The 15,161-nt window shown below is 45.5% G+C and overlaps 1 protein-coding gene across 1 annotated transcript in view; it reads right to left on the bottom strand.

Annotated features, from left to right (window-relative positions):
- Positions 1–2,686: 2,686 nt before the first annotated feature.
- The window catches only part of LOC149347969 (uncharacterized), a 33,580-nt gene continuing 21,105 nt past the window's right edge, over positions 2,687–15,161 (bottom strand). Inside the window, exons 10-15 of the mRNA XM_089587799.1 lie at positions 14,762–14,842; positions 9,549–9,851; positions 7,567–7,642; positions 6,096–6,240; positions 4,248–4,321; positions 2,687–2,866 (exon numbers count right to left, since the gene is read on the bottom strand). Coding sequence (XP_089443925.1) covers positions 2,725–2,866; positions 4,248–4,321; positions 6,096–6,240; positions 7,567–7,642; positions 9,549–9,851; positions 14,762–14,842 — 821 coding nt within the window. The 3' untranslated portion in view covers positions 2,687–2,724. The remainder of the gene's footprint in view (positions 2,867–4,247; positions 4,322–6,095; positions 6,241–7,566; positions 7,643–9,548; positions 9,852–14,761; positions 14,843–15,161) is intronic.

Raw genomic sequence — 15,161 nt, 5'->3', positions numbered from 1 at the left:
GCGCGTTGGCTTTCTCTCGTAGTGTAAAGCAGGGATTCTCAAGGTTCTAGCTTTGTGGAGCCCCAACGGCTTTCGAAAGAAGCTGAGGAGCCCTGCCTTTCATGGCTTCTGTCTCTTCCTTCCTAAAATTCATGCAAAGAGCACAGAGATGCACATTAGTAGTGACTGGCTGCATAGCAAAATGATCCGCTACAAGCAATTACAGTGCAATTAGTCCAACTAAAGTTCTAAAAGGAATAGTGTAAAGCAAGCATGGGTGTACGTATTTTGGGAAAATGAAGAAATAGGAGCGCGTAGCCAAGCATCGGAACCTCCGAAGCATTCAAACCTAATGCAAATTCCACTTCTTCAGAACTCGCAGCCACACATCGTGGCAATTTCAAGATGCAGCATTTTGCTCTTATTGTGTCACACCAATTAGCTTCTTTACCTCTCAGAATTGAATGCCAGCACGCGGAAAAAGTGTTGATCATCGGGAGGTGTCATCCGCGAGTCTCGCAGCGAAGTGCAGCACTGCGCACCACAACACAGTCGCCAACTGGCTGTGAATGCGCTGATGGAAGTGAACGGACGCTAATGATCCTCTCGTTTTCGGTCACTGTGATGAGGAACGCGGCGAGCATGAAAGCGGAACTTGCAGAGGATAGCAGAACAGGCGAAGTTGCAGCACGCATGTGCTACTGCGGTTAATTCGTGATGACCGCTATCACCCATAATTTTCGTACATTGGAATTTACAAATTGAGTACCTTGGATGATAGCGGACAAGAAAGAACGCTTACGACCAAATAAGTCTCGGTGCTAGGCTGTGAAACCACACCATTTACTACACTGAGGAAACCGAAACCATACCGCTAGCGGTTAGGCCTAAAGTCCCTAGACTGGGACTTCATTCAGTTTTGGGACTTCATTTGAGCCCATCACAGTGCTTTCAGTCTGGCGAAAGCAACATACGAGGACTAATCGGGCTACTTAGCGTCGCGAACACTGCGTCTGGGGTGGCATTCTAAAGCCAGTGCTTTGCATTTGGTCGCCGTGAGGGGGCATAGAAGGGATGGTATGTCTCAAGTTGCCGCTATTGTGTACATTTTGCACGCAGTCTCGAGTTTTGCCAGCAGCGGCCTCTGCCTTGCTCCTCCGATAATTGACCAATCGACCGCTGACGTTGCTCCTGTAAAAAGGTACCTGGCCACGTTGCAATGTTTTGTGACAAAAGCTTGCCATGTAACAGTAAGACAAACTCTCATGCTAAACTTTTTCCACTGAATGCAACTGTTATTCAAGGAACTGTAAACGACATACTATAAAGTTTACTACTGTTACTACTGCATGATTTCCCCTCTCTTATTTAACAATGCTTACAAACTTATCAAAACATTTCCTTTCTCATAGCCACACTTTGAGGTAAGCACTTGATTTCAGTTCGAACTGGCTGCACTGATATTTGAAATTACTCAAAAACATTCGATTCAATTTGCAACCAAATTTTATTATTCATATTCATTTCGCAACCAAGAATTTAATACTGACACACCTCTGCCAAAAAAAAAAAGCATTCCACGGGAGCCCAGGGTTCCAGGAACCCAGTTTGTGAACCCCCTGCTCTGAACCAGCAGCAGAAGCGAGATAAATAGGTGCATGAAAACATGCAGAACAGTAAGTTCACCGGCTGTGGATATATCCAACTACATTCGACTATGGAGTGGTGCTAGCATAAGGTCAGCTAGCTCTGAATTCAGAAAAAGTACGAAAATTAAATTTGAAACTGCCACCGCAGATCACTAACATAGCAGCAGCTTCGCATTAAATTTGAAGCATTCACAAAATTTGATTGTTTGGTGGCAAGCACTGTGTAGCAGTTAACGTGGACTGCTGAAAAAGTGCTTGGAAAAAAGTTGCTCGAGGCAATGCAAAAACTTGCAAACACACTAAAATGACAGGGATGTTTGAAAGAGCTGGCATACAACACTTGACAACGACAGCCAACAGTTCATAACCCCCGGCAACAAAGGCTCCTTTGAACAATCCAGAGCTGTGTGGAAAAAGAACCTAGACAAGAACTATAAAAGCCAGCTATTGTTTTTTCATGAATGTTCGATGCTGGCATCTAACAGTGTCAATCTTTGTACACGGTGGTCCAGCTGACATATGTGAAGTACTCTATAGACATAAGTGGACAATATTTAAAACTACAAAGATTAGTCAAAAGAGGGTATGAGAGATGCCATGCACACAAAAGGGTATTTGAACATAATTGTGATCATGTGTGGGCACCCGGAGAAGTTTGTGGAACACAGAAGCCACGATAAAGCTTTATTCATTGATAGTTTATCCATGCATCCACAAATAGAAGAGTGCAATGTGCACTCCCCTATACAACCTGCACATGGTTCCCCGTTTAAAACAGGCCGCAAATTTAGACAACTATTTCATGTCCGGAAAATTTCTGCGGGAACCTGTGCTTGCTATCTCATGTAACACTAACACTGCTGAAAACTAAAATGCATCTTACAAACAGCCTTCCAACTGCAGTTACTGACCCTAGATGTCACCACATGTTCTTTACGGTGGAATTCCGCATTTTTGCTGACTGCCATGTCAACAGCACAACAAAAATGGCAAACAAATCTCGAACAAACCTTCGTCGTTCCTCACAGTAACAAAGAGAGTTAAGGCGGACAACAAAAAGTCTTTCACTAGAACATGTGTTTACTGGCTCTCAACATCAATCATGGTGCGCTTGTTGTTTGTCCTGCAGGCCGTATGCGGCCAACAGGGAGTCTGAAGATGGGTCACGACCCATGAAACGGCGGAACACTTCACTGCCGCTGATGGTGCCGCCGAGCTCCAGGAAAGTCTCCCGGAACCTGCACATAATCGTGGGATGAGAGACGGCTCTGAATACGACATCCGCACAAAACCGTTCATGCAGTAGACACTTTTAGTTGCTGCGTACGCAGCGACATTGCGTACGCAATGCTCACTACGTTCCGTACGCTGTAAAGGACACCCCCGTCACACTTATAGTTGGCTGTACCGCCGCAGAGCAGTCGCGCAGCGCGTTGTGTTGTGTCGCCATCTAGTGACAAACACTGAAAGCGCTGTAGCGCTCGGCTGAACATTTTTCAGTTTCTGACAATATGAATAGTATATTACTGTTTTTAATGGAAGAAAAAATGTATAATGTTTAATGAAGTGCAAAAGTAGTCACATGACTAAAAAAAATTATTCGACAGGTGCGGTTGCTATGACGATAAACGTACACAATGTTAGTTAGGCTTAAAAGGTCAAAAATCGCCTCATTATATGAAAAACAAGGGGCATTTGTCCCTAATATTTTGGCGTGTGGGTGAGAGTAGACAAAATAAAAGCTAACGGCACAGTTTAGAGCGAGCCATCGCGTTGAAGAAAGCAGCGGCGAAGTGAAATCGGTCCGAGGCGGGCGAGATGGTCGCCGCCATGTTCTCTACGCAGCACGTAGCGTCCCGCGTTGCGTACGCTACGCTATGCTTTACAGCGGGCGGGCGTCCGCAACGCGCGGCTAGATACTTTGCGTTCTGCGCATGCGCATTCGTTACCCACGGTGTCGTTGCGTACGCAAGCTCACTGCGTACGTCCAATTAAAAGTGTCTAGTGTCACGGTTATTACCTCAACAAGTTTGCGCAACGCAAATACTGGAAAGATAAAACTTTCATCAATCAGTTTGGTCTGACAACGGATTCACCTCCACCTAAACTGCTGTAGGTATGTAGCACGACTGAGCTTCCATCCATGCTATAGTGGAACTTAATGCTGCCCTGGCAAGCAATTCACATAACAACATTGTGAACATCATGACAGCAGTTTAAGGTTATGGAAGAATATAATATAGTAAATGCACCATCTTAACAAAGGCAAATGACTAGATGCATCACAGCAATGGCTTTCATATGCTATTTACAACAAGAGACGAGAGAATAAAAAGCCAGAACTTTATGACTTGCTGAGAATTATACACTCGATGATGAATCAAAGGAGCACCCACATGGTGCTTATGTGCAAGTTTTTGTTGGCTTCGCTAAACCGAAATCCAATGAATCACTTTTGCATGCGCCCCACTATGAGTTTCCTGTCTTGCATGAACCTCAGCAGGGTGAGGAGTTGTGCAACTAGACAAGCATACAATTCTTTAACATTGGCAAAGGAAACTTGCAGCAGTAAACACTATGCAGTCTGCACACAAAACACCTGAAAAACATTCCACTGACCGTTTTCCCACACTGCTGAGATCGGCGGAGGACTCGGCTTTCTCAAAGGCCCCCAGAATGTCTGTGGCGATCATCTGCGGCAAAGGTGAGAGTTGTGAGGCGAAGTGTTAAAGAAACGCTTCAGGACAGGCAGCCATGGTCGGCCAGAGAAGTGGCAGCTGAGCATGAGCCCCCTACTTCGGCCTTTTCAGTATTAATCATCTCTCCTGACCTAACGAGCAGTTCTTTTACGGTCATCATTTCCACTCTAGCGGTGTTTTCAAAAACCATCAAAAAGTGCACAATGCAAAACAATAAATAAAATAAAAACAATGTTGTGATGTCACGCTAAGCTGAAGTTAAATACTTGTTTCAGGACTTGTCATTCGCTTCAAGGAGTCGCTAGTGAAACACAGGGCACCATCTTGAAATGCAGGAATGCATAACACTGCATTAATAACAGTACCCAGTTTTTAATCACACTGAGGGTGTCTCTTAATAAAGAAATGGCCAACTTTGTTAATTTCATCCTATAAACATGTGTACAGTGGAAGACAAAATATACAAAAAGTTGTGTACCTTTTATACCAATGGTTTATTAATGATGCTTATTCTATTTTCATCGAACACAGCTCACTAATAATGATGACCTAATACTACCTGCAACCTGCTATACAACCTGCCTTAGTGCATAAATTTATGCAAGATGGTAAATGGAAAAGACATGTAAAGGTTTGGTTTATGGTTTTGTTTATGAGGGTTTAACGTCCCAAAGCGACTGAGGCTATGAGGGACGCCATAGTGAAGGTCTCCGGAAATTTCGACCCCTGGGGTTCTTTAACTCTTTCATTACCACGCCACTGTGCTTCGATCGCCGGTGACTGCGCACTTGCTGAGTCATTCGGTTTGTTGTTCACACATGGAACTTAAATTTCCTGCTTAGTTTATATTTTTGCCAAAAAGCGGATATTTTTGACATGCGCTTGAAGTTGGAGGTGCAGTGTCGGGCGCGCCGAAAAAGCTGTCATCATCGGGAATGGCGCTCGCTCGAAAAAACCCCGTTGCACGCAATTCTGCTGCGTTTGCACCACATATTTTTGATGCATCGAATATCACAGACCCTGACGACGATGCTGTATCGTCAGGTATTGTTTTGAAGCTCAAACTGCGCAACGAGAGGCCAGAACGCTGGCCTATGCTTTCAGTTTCCTGCTTCTGGTCTGTTTGTGCGAACCGACGCTCCTCATTATAGCCGTTATGGTGATCTGGCGCCATCTAAGTTGTTCTCCAGAGACTACAGTTTCGGTTTTTGTGTAGACTGCAATTTTTCCATGATGCGCGAATTTTTATTACTTTTTCTCCTTTTTCCAGTTTATAAAAAAACTTCCATTTCGGTGAAACTATTCTCTCTGTCATAAAAAAAAGTGGTAATCCGTAGACATCAGTAAGATGGCGATTTAAGCTAGTTGGTACGCACTGACTGTGAATAACAGCGCACAGACAAGGGACAGGGGAAGTAGACACGCATGGCGTTTGATATTCACAAAAACCGTGATTCGAGCGCAAGCACCCCCTCTGCATGTGTTCACGATTCTGGACTAAACTACCTCGATTCAAATCACGGAGGAAACAGTATGTCTTTTGGTGTTCCACATGCGCTCCTGGTTGTGAAAAAAAAAAAGGAGAATATTTTTGGGTCCCCTTCTAATAAACCGCAGCAGATAGTCAGTGCCCGTCCTCTCTGCTTCCTCTGTCCCTCGTCTCTGCACTGCTGTTCACAGTCAATCCGTAGACAGAGGCCAACTTCAGTGTGTTCCGAGTGCCTCTTTCGACACATGCAACATTCCCAGAGAAACCTGAGAAACCCACCTGGGCCCAGAGTGGACAGAACTGGGCGGCCGGTGAGGTGAGGAAGCTGCCCATGGAGCACAGGCGGCCCTCGTGCAGCGGTTCCCTGGCCATCGGCACAAACTTCTCCCACAGGCTGCCGCTCAGGTCCCGCCAGAAGTCACGCCTGCGCCCACACGACACACAATCAACATGGCAAACAACACCCTCTTGCTTTTTTTGATCGTTTGTAGAAAGCCAACATGAGGATGGGACGCTGCTATTTGTAGCTGTACTTGTTTTGTACGGTTCGGCTTTTGTGATACTACGTAAAACCAAGTTGATACATTTTTTAAAAAGTTGCGGAAAAAGCGCATTGTCCGGGAAAACGTACGATCCAAAGCACCTAATTAAAAAAAAAAAAAAAGAACTGTTCAACGAGGTACAAAGACTTTGATTGACAAATTTACTTCATAAAAATGTTGATTGCATTTCTCGGCAAAAGATCTCAACAGATCCTTTTTTTTTAGTGCTCACAGAATTCAGCCCGCGTTTGCTCTGTTTCGAGCACGGAGGGAACTTCGTAACGAATCCAGTCGGTCGGCGGCAATGACGAAAGTAACCAAAATTTCTTCCTCGTCATTTTTGGACGCTTTGCCCCTTTGCAACTAAGTACCGCGGGAAAGCCACCGTGGCCCTCTTGTATGTAAACATATCGCTGTATAGTTCATAGATGCTTTGCCTCCTTGCTTATGCACCATGTCGAAACCTCAGCATTTCTCCCCTTCATGCCACATCCCTGGAAAAATGACGCTCTCAAATGCTAGTGTGCAATTTTTATTTTTGTAGTTAATGTTGTCACTATTGGTGGTGGTGGTAGTGGTACTTCGCCTCTTTGCACCAAGGCACTGCTTAGCAGCCACCGCGGCGGGTGACTGTCACTGCATTCCAGCTCGTCATGTTGCGTGCCTTTATGTTCTGCCCCTTTTATGTTTGCACATATGCAGTTGGTCAATAAATGCACCGCAGGACCAAAATTTGTCAAAATTTTAAACATACTAGCTGGGAAATCATGTTATTTAGAAACATATTAATCGGGAGAGATATAGTGCAACTCTGTGGGGCATTCTTAATGTCCACGATTTTGAGCGTACGAACCAGGAAATCGTATGAACTGGAAACACATCAACGAGGTTTATTGTATTTCCGAGTGAAATAGCGTCACTAGCAGTGAAGTGTTGAAACCGGCACTGTTGCTGTTTGCCTAGTTTGTGTTGCTGCATTTGTCACATTGCTATTTTATTTTGTACTTTTATTCTTCGTTGTTCCTGACACCGTGTTCAAATGATCATATTGCTGATGAAGGCAGCAGAGCTTCAACCTGTACTCTTACTACTTTATTGCTTATTTTTGCGTGTTTTGTGAAACAGCTTGTTTTTCTCCACCGTGCTATAGTCCCGACACCAAGGGATTACAACATAGGTAAATAAATTATAAATAAAAACGTGCTCACCGTGAGTGCAGTTCAATGTCCAGCTTGGAGTAGTAGAGCTGCCAGCATAAATCCCATGCCACCATGTGTCTGTCGGCTGCTCCAGGGAGAAAGGAACGTGACACATGGCAGGTTAGCCGAAAGAATCCACTGCTTCCCTAACATTCAGTAATGGAAGAAAAAGGGCACACAGAGACAAAGAAAAGGGAGAGCATAAAACGAGGAAACTGCACACGAGATATGCATGTAATTATCAAACCATGATGTGCATGTACCGTATTTTCCGGTGTATAACACGCACCCTTGTATAAGACGCACCTGCCATATATGCAGGCTGTTATTGAAAAAGTTGGCATATAAGACGCCCCCGTGTATAAGACGCACCCCAATTTACCCAGTTAGGCTAGTGAGGCTTAATTAAACATGCTTGTGTGACCATCGTGAAATGCACCGTACCTGTGAGTTCTTAAGCAACGCTAAGTGATCGATAAGGCAACACTCATGCCGTACCCGCCCACGTTTTAACAAAAAAAAAAAACGCGAGAACTCTCCTTACGTCCATTACACCATTTTATTTTCACTTCAAACCTCCGAAGTCTTCATCTTCGGATGAGTTATCAAAAAGTTTGCCCCTTTCTGGAGGCAATGCAGCTGAAACATTCTCTTGGCACAATGCACGTACTACGTACACAGAGCAAACAAAGTTGCAAAAGGAGACTACAAAAAAATGCCGGCTTGTCTTGACAATGTCGAAAAGCGCGATTGTCGCCATCTTTTTGGCATTTCACATTACTTTTGCTTGGGGCCTCAGAAACGGCCGCGTGTTTATGATCCCAAAAGTCATCATCCCCGCCGTTTCATGATAAAGTTCACCTAAAAAAGTTGCGCATGGCGCTCCCCGTATTATAGCCGTGTTACAACCGCGTTATTGGTAGCGATATTTTTTCGGTGAAAAAAACTTCAACATGAACCTGAGTAATTTCTGAACTCACAAAAATAGCCGAAAAATTCGCATATAAGACGCACTCTTGTATATGACGCACCAGCAAGAGTTTTGAAAAAAAGCCGCGTCTTATACACCGGAAAATACGGTAATTATCAAACCGTCACAATGTTAATTACGGAGCAGAACTACTACTCCCTCAAGGCGGTCCTACCAAGAACCCATGCGAAATCAGAAAAGTGAATAAAATGTGTGCTTAGAGGAAACTACCAAAAAGAAGGAAGTTTCTAATGCAGGAATAATTACAAATAATACATACACTGGGGGTCTTCCTGAGCCCACCGACTCATAACATTGTGTTGGTTTCCGGTTGTCAATTAGCTTGGACCTGCCCTGCCTTACCATGATAGTCAATCTAGTTAGCTTGTTCGCTTCAGTTACTGCCCAAGTCTGGCAATACTCCTGGATTTGATCCTTCCCACCAGAACGCTTTTTGTTTTACTAAGTAGAATTTTCCTTTTCCTCTTAGAAAACTGCAATAGTTTTCCACTGCACACGCATCACTATTTTTCTTTTCATATAAACAGAGCATGGCTCCCGATAGCGGCTCGCATATCAAAATCCAACAAAAATTCTTCTGATAATTGACACCACCGATGATTAACGGTAGCTGAGTTCATAGGCGGCACTAGCAATGACACTAGCAATAGGCGGCACTAGCAGTTCATAGCAGTGGTTGTGCTTCGGTTTATGATTTATTAGGGTTTAACGTCCCGAAGCGACTCAGGCTACGAGGGACGCCGTAGTGGAGGGCTCCGGAAATTTCGACCACCTGGGGTTCTTTAACGTGCACTGACATCACACAGTACACGGGCCTCTAGAATTTCTCCTCCAAAGAAATTCAACCGCCGCGGCTGGGATTGAAGCCGCGTCTTTCGGGTCAGCAGCCAAGTGCCATAACCACTGTGCAACCACGGCAGGGGTTGAGCTTTGATTTGTGTCCCCCAAGATAACCCTAGACCCAGCACCCTCTCCGCATCTACCAGTAGGCAGCACGCACCGGCCTGCACAGCCTCGTGGAGGTCGGTGGGCAGGGGCTGGGCGGCCAGGCGTGCTGCGAACTGGTGCCGCCCGAGCAGCAGCAGCCGGCACAGGGCACTGGCCACCTCCACCCGGTCCCACTCGAGGCCCCTGGTGCCCGAGAGGTTGGCGTGCGCCGACCGGCTCAGGCAGTGCTGCAGCACCTGGCCCAGCTGACCCACCAGGGCGCCCAGCTCGGCGTAGGAGAGGCCGGGCACGGGGGGACCCGGGATGCTCAGCACCGCACTGGCCACGGGGGTGCTGCCCAGGAGGACACTGCGCCCTGCACACCAGGGGACAGGACACGGTCAGGGGGGGGTGCTTGCTTTCGCTGGCACATGCCGATAGTCCGCAGAGGCCAGAGCATAGAGTTTCTTACTATTACCCAGAGGGAAAGCACTTCAGCCACCATGGACACCCAAAGCATCATGGGGCGGTGAGCTACCTGTTGCGCACAGTCGTAATTTTTTGGGAACATGGAGTGGCACTACTAAGACGTTCCATTCTGAAAATGCTGTTCGTGTGTGCGCAGACGACTTTCGCGCGAATGCAGTGGGCAAAACTCATAGTAGTGAAACCGCGACGACACACGACGCCAATAAAAGGTTTAACTTTTCCGAAATGACATTAAAAAACCTCTTATAGCATTTCAGCAACAACATATTTTTTGAAAACATATTTACTTTTAAAAGTACGCCTCTTAATTACGAAATATTAGTTTTTATAGTGTTCACTGCTTGGCCAATAGGAGAGCGAGTCGTCTCTTATTTTGGGCAAACTTTGCACTTAAATGCTTTTCTGCTCGTTTGTTGCAATCATTAGACAAGATATTGAATGTTAGGACGTTTGTAGTTATCAAACAGCTTTATTTTTCTATTATTTTTTGGCCAAAAGTTGCAGTTCCGCAACAAGTAGCTCACCGCCCCATGATGTTTTGAGCGCCCATGGTGGCTGAGGTGGTCACGTGGGGTCTCCATGCAAACTCCCATAGAGGGGTCGCCAGCTTTCCCTCTAGGTAATAGTAAGAAACTCTATGGCCCAGAGAGAGGCCTGTCAGAAAATTGGTTTTAATTACAAAAGAAAGCTGTCTGTGCAATTGCTAATGCACCTCGCCTCGCTCACACAGAACCACTTTTTAACAGACTTTCCATAGCCACCATGAATTCCATATACAATGACTTACTCCTTAGGCGATTTATAGGAAGCAAAAAACAGGGTAACCATTTATTTCAAGAGCTATCTAACCTCACAAGAAATACTAACGTTTACGATACCCGGCATAACGAAACATGGTACATTCCAAAAACACGAACTAACTACGGAACCCAGGCACTAAGTTACAGACTGCCATCATTACTCAACTCACTCGGCAATATTACATGATCATTTGTGTCCAGCGATAAATGTCTGTGTGGTAAACTTTTTCATACTGTTTGATTTGAACTGTGATAATTTGTGATAGTTTTGTATTTTCCAAATTCTGTTTTGCATTTTTGATTGCTACTTCATATTGATATGTTGAATTGTATAGTAAACTATTAATAAGCATTATTATTGTAACATATCTTAATCACTTGTATTCCAAATTGACTTTCTTAATAACCCTCATTGCTACTTCTTACTCCTATGTCGAATTGAATACTAAACTATGTTTTTTAAAGGTGATCTTTGTACCATTTCCTAATCGTTGCTGTTGTCAAATTGTGTTTGTTACCAGAATTCATAACATATGTAGCCTTTATTAACAGGGAACATGGGCCCTGTCAAGCCGCGCTTTTTCCGGCTTTTTGCCCATGTTCCCAACATTGTGTACATATGATGTCAAATAAATCTGTCTGTCTGTCTGTCTGTATATACTCGTGTAAGGGCCGCACCCCCAACTTGGCCGCCGGCAATTCGAAAAAAAAAAAAGTGAGCCAAAAACTGTTTCATGCGCGCATAATTTTGGCCGCGTAAAAATCGCTACGACCACGAACACGTCGTCCCGCGCGCCGTGCTCAGCCTGGAACCCCGAAAAAACGGGGTCCGTCATCGACGCTAGCTCACTCAGCGTTCGCACCAGAAAGGATTGACAAAACGTTACGCCGTGCAAAAGCCAGGATGGGGTGCAGGCGTGTTGGGTGTGCCTCACCGTGCAAGAAAACGCGCGTGGCGCGTTTCTGGGCGGTGGCGCGCCGCTCCAAGCCGTCACAAGCGCCACACCTTAGGTGGATCTTAACTTAGGACAGGGTTAATCGGAGAGACATGGGAGAGGCCTTTGCCCTGCAGTGGACACAGTCAGGCTGATGATGGTGATGAACTTAGGATCACGTGAAATTTGCCAGTAAAGTAATACAGTGATCAAGCAACCGCTAGCAACCTGTCTTACTGTGGGTAGCAATTGCGCAGATCGCGTGGGTACAATCCACACTTTTAATGCATTGTGTATTCGAAGGATTCGTCGCGCCTGCGCTAATTCGTCGTAAAAATGGGTATCGCTGCGTAAAAAACAGACGCGTAATCGTGGCTGCGCTGTGGCAGAAATTTTTAGCGGAAAAACGCCGGTTTCATGTAAGGGCCGCACCCCGTGAGAACCACGGAAAAGAAGTGCGGCCCTTACACGAGTATATACGGTAATTGGTTTTCCGGGAAAGGAAATAGCGCAGTATCTGTCTCACATATGTCGGGAGGACACCTGAACCGCGCCGTAAGGGAAAGGAGGAAGGTGGGAGTGAAAGAAGAAAAAGAGAAAGAGGTGTGAGGTCTCCGGAATAATTTCAACCACCTGGGAATCTTTAACGTGCACTGACATCGCACAGCACACGGGCGCCTTTTGTGTTCCGCCTCCAGCGAAGTGAGGTCGCCGCAGTAGGGCTCGAATCCAAAGGCCAAACCAAATTTATTTCTGTCATTCTTTTTGTTCTTTTATGTATAGGCATTCACAACAACAGAACTGCAGGACACAGGGACAGAAAATACAGAGAAGCATTCCTAATCCACAAATTTAAAACACTGCAACCAACAGGGATTAACATGTCTAGAGGAAACCTGGAATCTCTCAGGTACATTCCAGGGTTAGCATAATTTTAAATTAACAAATGTCTTGCATGTGTTCAGACCATTTCCTAGAACCTCGCATAAGTATATTATCTTTTCAGGAGGACACAGGGGCGCAATGGGAGGCGCGGGCATCGAAGTAGACAGGGACAAGCGCTTGTCCCTGTCTACTTCTATGTCCGCGTCTTTTGTTGCGCCCCTGTGTCCTCCTGAAAAGTTATGAACCAACACGCCCAAATACAAGTACTTCTGAGTATACTATCGCTCTTTGCACCCTTCCCACGTCATATCTTCCACCACATTTCCGGCCTTCTCACCCTCTCCCTTTGTTCACCCCCCCTTTTTTTTCTTTTCTTTCTCCTAATCCCCTACTATCAGTTCTCGGAAACCATGACATTCCTGTTACCCCCTCCGCCCCCACCTTTTGGCTTTCTCTAAACTCGAGCCATTCCCCCCCCCCTGCCTTGTCCTTCCTTGGAAATGCCCCTCCTTCCAGTGCCAGCCTATGTTGTTTGCCTTCTTCTCATTTCCCTGTACCACGCTGACTAATCCTCTTATCTGAGTTTTTCAGGTCCTACAGCGCCTCCCCCCGTCGCAGCCCCTTCAAAGCCTTTGTTCATTACACACCCCCCGGATATAAGTTTTTCCACTATTGCAGCTTAACGAATCAAGGTTCACCTCCCTCCCCTTCCTGACACGCATGCCCTTTCACACCACTTTCCTTCCCCACCCCCGGGGCCTTCCTCCTCGGAGCGAAGGCCCTATTTAATCCCTGCCAATGATGAACGCTTTGCCCAGACGAAGACAAGTCCCCTTGTCGAAACGTTGGCTCAAGCAACCTGAGGTTTTCCCCTCCCTTGTTCATTTTGTGATTGCCAAGGACCATCTACCACACCCTCTCTCTACCATAGCAATACAAATAAGTTGAATACTGGCCAAGTTAGCAAGAAACGAAGGACCAAAACCACTAAACACAGAACACACACTACGGCAAAAACCAGGCACCATTGAGGGAGGGACCGTTTCTCATTCCCTGTGAGTCGTGTCTAATTTCTGCCAGTCGTCATTCTTGAGGAGCTGCTTACTTTTCTTCCTAGCATAAAGGGATGAGAACTGACTGAACTGAGCTTGAGATTAAGGCGGAAATGATAAGACCATGTCTCATATTGTAAGAATCAAGCACTGCAATATCAAAGAAACGAGGATACATAATTTTATTCTGGGATTGAAATTGCATAATATATACGAGCTGATGGGACATCTTGCAGTGAAACCTTGCCATTATTAGTGTGTCCCACCATGTGACCCCCATCTTAGTAAAATACTATATACTTATACATGAGTTAAGTGCGTAGTGCGTTCTTTATTTCAGAAGTGTTTCTTGTATCTTATTATAGTACAGGCTTTCTTGAAAAAAAAAAAAAAACCGTGATAAAGAGATTAAAGCTTTCAATAGAAAGCAACGCTCCCTTCCTCTTGCCGATGAAGAGCTTCACAGATGGATGCTACAGTGCTTTTCATTCCTTGGCTGAGGTGAAGTCCACAAAAACTGTCACTGACGAGATGTAAGTCGCTGCCCGTAGCACTTAAGGCTGTAGAAACTCAAATGCGGGCAATGCTATACTAGCATTGTCTGGCAGCTAGGGTTACATTAATTACGTGCGGAGATTTCATAGACGACCTCACGTTAGCTTTCCTTGTCGTCAACAGCGGCGAAGTTTGTATACGTCATCCACCTTGTGTTCACTCACGCCACCTAGTATGGCATCACAGAAAGTTCCGCCATCACTGCTGCTGCCAATTCCTCTGTCACCTCCGCATCACTTTCAATCACCATCTGATCACCCGTCCCACTACTTCCTATCACCTTCATATCACGTGACATCGCCTTTCACTCACTAGCACAGACTTTGTTCACCTCTACGCATCAAGTAACACGGCACTTCATCTCTATCCATCAAGCAACATGACACTCGTCGAGGCTATCAGGTTCCATACTAGCTTCCCATGAGAAATTCCTCGATTCGAATCCGACGTGTGGGAGTTCTTTTTTCGGAGACTTTTTCCTGTTTGTGTGATGCAGAAGAACCACACACACAGATCGCTGAAACGCTCGCCGCACTAGCGCATTAAAATGGAACGCCAGACTTCACTTACCCCTGGCAGGCTGCATCCACGCTCCCACATGCTTGCCTGCTCGGGCATATGGGTCCAGGAAGAAGCTGCCAGCCAGTTCTCCTGGAAGGACGCAGGTGCGCGGATCAAAGAGGCTAGGTTACGGTGCCATTCATGTCAGAACTGTGATCACTGAGTCCATTTCGGTCTGGACACTAAAAGTTCGAGTCCAGTGGCAAGAAAAAAAAAGTCACAACTGTAAATCCAATTTCCTCAACAGTACATGCATCTCTAACAATACAGGACTAACATCAACACATCAGAGAAAACCATACAATCGGTTATTGCTTAGAACAAAAACTGGACTGAGCTGTTCTCGGTGTTCCTTTAAGTGTGCGCATGCAAAGTCAATGAATGCTCGTGACAATTAAATCTCCTTGAC

This window comes from Amblyomma mixtum, chromosome 4, assembly GCF_055824585.1.
Source record: "Amblyomma mixtum isolate Tamu chromosome 4, ASM5582458v1, whole genome shotgun sequence".
In the NCBI taxonomy this organism is placed as follows: domain Eukaryota; kingdom Metazoa; phylum Arthropoda; class Arachnida; order Ixodida; family Ixodidae; genus Amblyomma; species Amblyomma mixtum.
Note: the sequence above shows the minus strand (reverse complement) of the source record. Positions and strands in the feature narration are given on the sequence as shown.